Here is a 10,320-nt window from a genome sequence, read left to right as displayed (position 1 = left end):
CCAAGTAGTGAGAAGATGGTCTTTGCTAGCCCATGGCAATTCTTTTCCCATTCTCCCTAGCCAGTTAGGGCTGAACAGCAGAGTAAGGCTCAGATTGGGGGATGAGGGAGAAGGAGCACAAGGGCTAATTTTCCCCAGTACAAGATGGCATCTGAAGCTTGATGGGAGAGCAGAACTGGAGAGGCTTGAGGGAAGGGTCCAGGCCCTGTATTCAGTCAGAGTCACTGCTGGAAGAGGAGGAGGAGGAGGAGGAATGCTGTAACGGGAAAGGGGAAAGGAGACAGCATCAGATCCAATGACCTTTGATCACTCCATGGGACATTCTTTGGTGCTCTACCCCTCCACCCAAGCACCCCTTGCTTCCTAAGAAGGTGAGGAGTCTTGAAACAGACTGTCCCTTAAACAGCAAAAGCAAACATTTCCTTCAGCAGTGAACATACAGGAATGGATTAAACCTTCCCAAATCAGTGCACAGAAGTGAATACTGCTTTTAGAACATGTTTCCAATTTTCTTTACCTGAGCCAGTGCCGAGGCAGGGAATAAATTATAGGTGCTAACGGGCGCCTGGGTGGCTCAGTTGGTTAGGCAACTGCCTTTGGCTCAGGCCATGATCCTGGAGTCCCGGGATCGAGTCCCGCATTGGGCTCCCTGCTCGGCAGGGAGTCTGCTTCTCCCTCTGACCCTCCCCCCTCTCATGTGCTCTCTCTCTCAAATAAATAAATAAAATCTTTAAAAAAAAAAAATATTATAGGTGCTAGCATAGCATAGTGCTAGGAGACAGCTGCTACCTTACAAATGCTTACTGACTGGCTGCATGGAAAGTTCGTGTAGCTGTGGGTCCAAGACAAGTGAGTAGAACCAGCATCTGGGTGCCCATCAATCTCTACTTTTTCCTAAGCCCCAAATGGGAGAAGGTGAGGAAAGTGGGAGAGAAGGTGAGGAGAGTCCTAGTCAAGGTTCTTCAGATGCACACTCCCATCACAACTGTCATCAAAAACATTTTTTAGTCTCTCCCCGGTAATTTCTCCCCCCATTCAACCTCATCTTTCCTTCTCCTCAAACTTCTACCAAAGATCCAGAACCAGGAAGTAGTGCCCAAAGCCCTAAGGCAAATAAACACTAGGCAGTAAAATGTAAATTAAGGCCTCCTCAAGATCCAGGCTGGTTCTGTCCTTCCAGAGTTGTTCTGAGAGCTACTTGTTAGTTAACACTCTTCTAGAGTGCAGAAGATACTCGCCTTGGGGCTGAGCATGAAATTTAGGTTTTGTTTGAGGCTGAGAGCCACTGAGTCCTGCTGGGTGGTAGGACAAAAGGTCCCTGTAATTAACACAAAACCTTGAGAACACTGAAGGTGGGTGTGTCTAACTTGCTAAAACAAGCATCTGGGGATGGGAGTGGAGCAAAAGTTCTGGGAGAGAAACAGACAGACAGGAAGGGCTTTGGATTCTGATATCTATTCTAAGGCTCAGCATAGCCCCTCCTTGACAGAAGGCCCAATTAGCCTAATATTTCAAGATTATCAGATTCTTACCAGTGGGAATACTTTACAAAGAAGAACCATCTACCAGAGCAACACAATGGCTGCTCCATGTCTTCAGACTGCAAATCTCCCCTTGCCCACTCCTGCTAGCCTAGTCCCTCTGTCAGGGCACCCCTTCCTAGCCAGGCTCCAGAGGGCACTGACCTTGCCATGCTTGTGGTGTTTGTGCATCTTTTTATGAGCTTTCTTCATTTTCTTCCGCATCTTCTTGTCCATCACCATCCCCGGTCCTACCATGCCGGGTGCCACGGGATTCACAAGAGGCATGCCAGGAGCAGGTGGTGGGTAAGGAGGTGGGTAGGGACCTAGGGGTTGGCATCCTGGATACCCTGGTTGTGGCACAGAATGAGGGGGCCCACCTGGGGGGAAAGCTGGATTCCCCTGGGGAACTCCTGGGGGAGTTGGAAAGGGGCCTGGAGGATAGGCAGGATTTACAGGTGGTGGATGGGCAGGATTGGAACCTTCAGGGTACCCGACGTTAGGGGGATATGGATTTGGTCCTGGCTGCCCTGATGGAAGAAGCAAAGAATAAATTAAGATTAGAACAGCTCAAAGTCTCTGACAACAAACAAGGACAAAAAAGAAGGGGATTCAGTTTCTCACTCAATACTTAAACGGAAATGCAAAGGTGAGGAAGGAGAATGGGGCGGAGGGGAGACAAACCTGCATAGCAGAGAAAAGGTAAGAGCTCTGGCAGGGCTGGGGAAGAGAGGGAGACTAGTGAAGTCTAAGGAAAGAGTACTGGTCAGCTGTGGTTTGACTGCTTTGGCAGGTGGGAGAGGGGGAGGAAAAACTGACAGAAACTTCCTACTCTGGGGCTCATCTGAAGAGGGGTTGCGGTGGGAAAAGAGATCCCCCCAAACACCTACCGGCATTGGGATTCCACATGTTCAGGTGTTTCCTCCGGCCTGAGGAGAAAGAAATGAAGGCAAAAAGCTGATGGCGCAGAGGTGGGAGGGGACTTAAAGACCGAGCCCAAACCCAACGCCTCTCGGAGAGACTCAAAGAACTACCACGACCTCCACATAGATTATTTTTTTCCACCCGTTCCTTCGCCCTCAGCACCTATTTTTTTCCTTCCTTTCTAACTATTGGGATCTAGCTCCCAGGGCCCCTCCACCTTATACTACCTCTGGCCGCAGCTGCAGGTCTCTAACTCCTCAGTAGAGGGGCAGAGTCCGCGAATCTCACTGTCCTCATTCTTCACCTCCCTTTCCGTGACTGAGTCCGGAAGACTTTCAGCACCCACAGGCTACGGAAGGATCTTAATTTCACCACCCCCACCCCAGGAGTGGGGGAGGGAGACAGGACCCGCCTCTCGGCGAAAAGGAGAAGGCGTTCAGAAAAGATCCTCGACCGCTTACTTAGGTAGGCACACCCACTTCCACATTAAATAGGCCAAATAGAGATCCTAGCTCCTAGTTGCGAAGGGACCCCTGACCTACGGACGAGGAAAGGAGGAAATTGAAGAATCCAGATGCCCCGTCACCTTTACACCACAGCCTGGGCTTGACTCATCTTTGGTTCTCACTTCCTGGTCACCCCCACCCTAGGCTTCAGCTCCTGCCTCTGCTACCACCTAATTGGCAATCGCTTTGTCTTTCGGCGTAGTGATTGGAGGACACACACACGTCAATCACTCTAGTCCCAGCTAGGCTGGTGAACAACGGTTGCAATAGGGGCTCTGCAGGGAACTAGGCGGGTGCAGAGGAGTGGGCGGGCCGGAAATCCCTGGGGGCGGGACCAAGAGAGATCTAGGAGAGGGCGGAGCCAGGTTCTGGGCAAAGTCCCTTGAGAGGTAGCCAGGGAGCTCAGCATGTGCCCTCTGAGCTCCTAGTTCGGTGGGTGCGACACCTTGTAAGGTGAATAATACACCGTGGTAAGTATTGTAACACGGATATACGGAGAGCGCTTAAGAGAAGGCGGAGAGCTGCTGAGTCTCAACCCCCCGCCTCAATTTCGCCACCTCCCACCGATCCCCCCGTGGAAAGTAAAGAAACATTCTTGGGGGAAATACAAAGATTTCCTAATCCCTCGTAGGATTCCCTATCTCAGTTGCATACCTCCGCCCAGCTGTCGAATTGCATAAGGCAGAAACCAAGGAGGTCATGCTTGATGGCTCTCTCCTTCACCTTTCCCTTGTCCCCTTCCAACACCACAAAGAGTTCGTTTTGTCTCCCAAATAAATCTGAATTCCTTCCACTTCTCTCCATCTTCCCTGTTCCCAACCTGTCATCATCTCTCGACTGGATTGCTGCAATGGCCTCTTTAAAAAAAAAAAGTCACAATCAACAAGCTCGATTTAATAAACACAGAAATCCATGCACCCAAAACTTAAAAATACTCATTCTTCCTAAGCATACTTAGAACATTTATTTAAAAATTGGTCTCAACCAATATAATTCAAATTTCGAAGAATTGTACAATACATACCACATTCTCTCTTCACAATATAAAATATAAATACAAACATACATCTGGAAATTTAAGAAAACAAAACGCCTGTCAAAGAACTCTGGGTTAGGGGCGCCTGGGTGGCTCAGTTGGTTAATCTACTGCCTTCGGCTCAGGTCATGATCCTGGAGTCCTGCATCCGGCTCCCTGCTCAGCAGGGAGTCTGCTTCTCCCTCTGACCCTCCCCGCTCTCATGCTCTCTATCTCATTCTCTCTCAAATAAATAAATAAAATCTTAAAAAAAAAAAAAAGAACTCTGGGTTAAAGAATAAACCATGATGGAAATTAAATACTTTGAACTAAGCCATAATGAAAATACTACATACCAAATTTGTGGGATACAAAAAATAGGAAAAAGATCAATTTTATAATGAGTTTATCATCTTGAATTAAGGACTTTGATAGATTGTTTAAATATTTTTTATTTTGAAATAATTTTTAGACTCATGAGAATTTGCAAAAAAAAAAAAAAAAATTCCCATGTATTTTACCCTTTACCGAGATTCCCCCAATGATAATATCTTACATAACTATAGTGCATTTTTTTTAAAGATTTTTATTTTTATTTATTTGAGACAGAGAGAATGAGAGACAGAGAGCATGAGAGGGAGGAGGGTCAGAGGGAGAAGCAGACTCCCTGCGGAGCAGGGAGCCCGATGCGGGACTCGATCCCGGGACTCCAGGATCATGACCTGAGCCGAAGGCAGTCGCTTAACCAACTGAGCCACCCAGGCGCCCCTGTAGTGCATTTTTTTTAAAGATTTTATTTATTTATCGGAGAGAGAGAGACACAGCGAGAGAGGTAAGACAAGCAGGGGCAGTGGGAGAGGAAGAAGCAGGCTTCCCACGGAGCAGGGAGCCCAATGCAGGGCTCGATCCCAGGACCCTGGGATCATGACCTGAGCTGAAGGCAGATATCTAATGACTGAGCCACCCAGGCACCCCATAACTATAGTAAATTTTGATATACTTTCCTACCAGCTTTGTACTAAACATTTGAGATGAATTAGAATATTTCCCGTTTTCTTAAGCTCTAGGGCAATTTATATCTACACTATTTCTTTCTGGGAAAATTGGGGGGTGTGAAAGAAATTATTGATGTGTCTGTATGGGCATAATGCCTTTTAGAAGTTAAATATTTCAAACTATTTCTTTTTTTTTAAGCAGCCTTAATGAGATATAGTTCATATACCATACAATCCATCTACATAAAGCGTACCATTTGATGGTTTTCAGCATATTCAGAGCACTGTGCAACCATCACCATTATCTAATGTTAGAATATTTTTGTGCCTCCTAAAAAGAATCCCAGGTCCATTAGCAGTCAAGCAGGCAATCCTCATTTGCCTCCCTATTTCTCCTCGTCCCCCACCCAGCTCTAAGTAACCATTAATCAACATTCTGTCTATAAATTTGCCTATTCTCGACATTTCATATAAATGGAAAATGTACAATATGTGGACTTTTATGACTGGCTTCTTTCACTTAGTGTAATATTTTCAAGGTTCATCCATGTTGTCCTATGAATCAGTACTTCACTCCTTTTTATGAAGGAAGTACTAAATAACATGCCACTGAATGGATATACCACATCTTGTTGTATCTATTCATCGGATGATGGATATTTTAATTGTTTTTGCTTTTTGCCTATTATGAATATTGCTGCTATGACAATTTATGTACAAATTTTTGTTGAGCATATGTTTTCAATTCTATTGGGTATGCCTGCAAGAGGAATTCCTGGGTCATATGGTAACTCTGTGTTTCACTTTTCCAGGAACTGCCAGACTGTTTTCCAAAATAGCCACATCATTTTACATTCCCACCAGCAGTGTAGAAAGGTTCCAATTTCTCCACATCTGGCCCAACACTTGTTACTGTCTTTATCAGTATAGTCATTCTAGTAGGTATGAAATGGTGTCTTCAATGGCTTTGCATTATCTTTAAGACAAAGATCAAAATTATTTTTACATGTATGTATTAATTTTTGTTGAATAGGTAATATGTTCACATGATTTGAAAATGTAAAAGGGTAAGAGGTATAAAGTGAAAAGTCTCCCTCCCACTCTTGTTCTTCATCTACTCAGCTTCCCCCAACCTATGCAACCCCTGTAGTTTCTTGTGTATACTTCCACAGTTTCTTCATTACAATCAAGCAAATACTGATATAAATGTATATCCCCCCATTTTAAATATAAAAACTAGTTATGCAAAGTTTAATTTGCAACTTTCGGGACGCCTGGGTGGCTCAGTCGGTTAAGCGTCTGCCTTCTGCTCAGGTCATGATCCCAGGGTCCTGGGATCAAGTCCCGCATCGGGCTCCCTGCTCCACGGGGAGCCTGCTTCTCCCTCTGCCTCTGTCTCTCTCTCTCTCTCTGTCTCTCATGAATAAATAAATAAAATCTTAAAAAAAAAAATTTGCAACTTTCCCCCCACTTAGTACATCTTGGAGATATTTTCATATCAGTACAGAGTGTGTCCTCAGTCTTTTTCACAACTTCATTTTATTCTTTTGTATGATGTACCATAATCAATTTGACCAGTCAATGGATATTTGTGTTGTTTTCAGTTTTCTGCTATTAAAAACAATGTTGCAGTAAATAACCTTGTATATATGTCATTTAACATATTTTTACTTTTTATAGTTATTGATGAATTACTCTCTATAGAGGTTATATTTACTAACATTGTCACCACCAAAATGTGAGTGTCTATTTCCCCCAAGGCATTCAGTAAAGAAATACTCAAAATCTTGTTACTGTAGCCTGCAGTGGTCTTGCCCTATTATCCGTCTGGTCTCTTATATTCTTCACTCCTGGCTTTCCGCCCTCTAACCCCTAAGCTTTTTTCATCCCTCCAGATCTTGGTTCCTTTTGCAGGAGGGCCTTTGCACTTACTGCCTTCAGCCTGGAATGTTCCCCATCTCTCTCCACTTTGCCTAATTAACTCCTGATCATTCATCAGCTCTCAGCTCCAGAATCACTTCTTCAGGAAATCCTGTTTGACACTCTAGTCAGAAGAGATTCCTATGTTGTAACATGTTGTAGAAGCTTGCCTTTCCTTTAGCACACCCATCTCAGTTTATAATTATACATGAATTAATCGATGATTACTTGATTAATATCAGCTTCCTAGGGGCGCCTGGGTGGCTCAGTCATTAAGCATCTGTCTTTGGCTCAGGTCATGACCCCAGGGTCCTCGGATCGAGCCCCGCATCGGGCTCCCTGCTCAGTGGGGAGCCTGCTTCTCCCTCTCCCATTCCCCCTGCTTGTGTTCCCTCTCTCGCTGTGTCTCTGTCAAAATAAATAAATAAAATCTTAAAAAATATATATATATCAACTTCCTACATTAGACTGTAAGCTTCTTTTTTAAAATATTTTATTTATTTATTTGACAGAGAGAGACACAGCCAGAGAGGGAACACAAGCAGGGGGAGTGGGAGAGGGAGAAGCAGGCTTCCCGCCTAGCAGGGAGCCCAATGTGGGGCTCAATCCCAGGAACCCGGAATCATGACCGGAGCCGAAGGCAGATGCTTAATGACTGAGCCACCAGGTGCCCCTAGACTGTAAGCTTCTTGAGAGCAGGGACTGTGTTCATTAACACTTAACACTTCACACAGTGCCTGGTACATAGGAGGGTATTAATGAAAAAACTATTAAATGAATAACTACATGAATGAATGAATGAATGAACGAACGAACAAAGAGGAATAGAACATGGTGGTTCTGGAATCAGTCAGACAGCTTCTAGATTCAAATTCTGGCTTTGCCACTTACTGTGTGACCTTGAATTAGTTAAACCCCGTGGACCATCAGTTCTCTCATCTGTAAAATAGTGGCAATGATACCTACCTCATAGGGTGGTTGGAATGAGATAAGCATGTATCTGTCACATAACAGGCACATATTACATGCTAGTATGTATTACTATCATGATTCTCATTAATATTATGAATGATTACTGTTAGACTAGCATGATTTTGACCTCTCTGCAGGACCCTATAGGGTACCAACATCCTCCATGTATCTCTTCACCTACCTCCTACTTGGGAAATTCTTCCTCAGATTTAAACTCAGATTATTTTTTTTTTTTTTTGGATTTTATTCATTTATTTGAGAGAGAGAGATCGAGAGAGCACAGGTGCATGAGCAAGGGAGGGGTAGAGGGAGATTGAGAAGCAGACTCCCCGCTGAGCAGGGACCTCAATGCAGGACTCTATCCCAGGACTCTGAGATCATGACCTAAGCTGAAGGCAGAGCTTAACAACTGAGCCACCTATGCACCCCTAAACTCAGACTATTTTTAAAGCATTAAACAATGCTTTTAAAGCTCATTTCAGCTCATTCATTAAGTCAATAATTATCTACCATGCTTCTGTCATTCATTCATTCAACAAATATTTCTCAAGCTAGCCAAGTACTATTCTAAGCGCTGGGGATTAAGTGAAAACAACAGGAAAAAATGCTTGCCTTTCTGCGGTAATATTGGGAGAAATATATATGTATATATACAAAATATAAATATACAATAAAGTGTCAGATAATGATGTGTATGTACTATGGAGAAAAAAGAATCAAAGTGTAGGAGCTGTGGTGCAATATTTTTTTTTTTAAAGATTTTATTTATTTATTTGAGAGAGAATGAGAGCGAGCACATGAGAGGGGGGAGGGTCAGAGGGAGAAGCAGACTCCCTGCCGAGCAGGGAGCCCGATGCGGGACTCGATCCAGGGACTCCAGGATCATGACCTGAGCCGAAGGCAGTCGCTTAACCAACTGAGCCACCCAGGCGCCCTGTGGTGCAATATTTATAGATCCTTGTAAGCCATGGAAAAGAGTTCAGATTTTATTCTAAGTGTGAATGGAAGTCTCTGAAGGGTGTTGAGCATGGGAATGACATGATCTAATTTTTATTTTAAGAAAATCATTCTGTAAACCAATGTTCATAGAAATATTATTCATAATAGCCCCCAAATGGAAACAAACCCAATGTCCATCAACAGATGAATGGATAAATGAAATGTGGTATGTGTGTAAAATGGCATATCATTCAGCCTTAAAAGGAAGGACAATCTAACCCATGCTAAAACATGGATAAACCTGGAAGATATTATGCTAAGTGAAATAAGCCAGGCATAAAAGGAGAAATACGTATGATTCCATTTATATGAGGTGCCTAGAGTAATCAAATTCATAGAGTCAGAAAGTAATTGCCTGGTACTGGAGGAAAAGGAGAATGGAAAGTTATTGTCTAATAGGCTCAGAGTTTCAGTTTGGAAAGATGAAAAAGTGCTGGAGAAGAATGGTGGTCATAGTTGCACAGCAATGTAAATATACTTAATGTCACTGAACTGTACACTTAAAAACAGTTAAAAGGGTAAAAAAAAAAAAATCATTCTGGCTACTGTGTGATGAAAGAACAAGATAGGGAGAGGTGGTTAAAGTAGAAGGAGGGAGCCCAGTTAGGAGGCTACTCTTGTAGTCTAAAAGAGGAATGGTGGTGGCATGGATGGAAATTGTGAAAATGTGGAAAATGTGGAGACTCTGGGTATTTTTTTAGGTAGAGTTTAGCAGATTTGGACTGGAAGTGAAGTGTGAAAGAAATAGAAAAATCAAGGATGAACCGAAGGATACTGAGCAACTGAAAAATAATGAGAAAACAAAGAAAAAAAGGTTGCCATTTACCGAAATAAAGAAGATGAGAGACAAGGTGATGTGAGTACATTTGGACAAGTTTAGGATGCCTATCAGATATTCAAGTGGAAATGTCGAGAAGGCCGTTGGATTTGGAAATCTGGAACTAAGGGAGAGGTTTGGTCTGAAGAGAAAAAAATTGAGAGTTATCCAGGTATGTGAAGCTAGGGAGCTAGATGAGGTCAGCTAGAGGGCAAGTGTGGCCAGAGTAGAGAAGAGGGTGCAGCAATTGGCCTTTGGCATGCCAATGTTTAGAAACTGGGAGGAGGACCGAGCAAAGGATACAGAATGAGTGGCCAGTGAGGAAGGGGGAAATCAGAAGAGAGTATGAAGAAAGCATTCAAGGAGGAAGCTATCCAATGTGTGAAATGTTGCTGATAAATTATGTAGGGTGCAATCTGAGAATTGGCCACTGGATTTTGAAAGGATGGTGAACTTTTTTTTTTTTTTAAAGATTTTATTTATTTATTTATTAGAGAGCGAGCGAGAGAGAAACAGCATGAGAGAGGAGAGGGTCAGAGGGAGAAGCAGGCTCCCCGCTGAGCCGGGAGCCCGATGTGGGACTCGATCCCAGGACCCTGGGATCATGACCTGAGCCGAAGGCAGTCGCTTAACCAACTGAGCCACCCAGGCG

The 10,320-nt window shown here is 43.7% G+C and overlaps 1 protein-coding gene across 1 annotated transcript; it reads right to left on the bottom strand.

Moving 5' to 3' along the window:
• Positions 1–21: 21 nt before the first annotated feature.
• PRR13 (proline rich 13) lies at positions 22–3,104 on the bottom strand. The gene is made up of 4 exons (XM_031027919.2): positions 2,983–3,104; positions 2,411–2,449; positions 1,686–2,050; positions 22–256 (listed from the first exon to the last, which is right to left on the bottom strand). The coding sequence occupies exons 2-4, from the start codon at positions 2,427–2,429 to the stop codon at positions 212–214; spliced, it is 429 nt and encodes a 142-aa protein (XP_030883779.1). The 5' UTR covers positions 2,430–2,449; positions 2,983–3,104; the 3' UTR covers positions 22–211.
• Positions 3,105–10,320: the final 7,216 nt, after the last annotated feature.

Source organism: Leptonychotes weddellii, chromosome 5 (assembly GCF_054177405.1).
Source record: "Leptonychotes weddellii isolate Sample4059 chromosome 5, ASM5417740v2, whole genome shotgun sequence".
Classification (NCBI taxonomy): domain Eukaryota; kingdom Metazoa; phylum Chordata; class Mammalia; order Carnivora; family Phocidae; genus Leptonychotes; species Leptonychotes weddellii.
The sequence above is the reverse complement of the archived record's forward strand: the minus strand, read 5'-3'. Positions and strand labels throughout refer to the sequence as shown.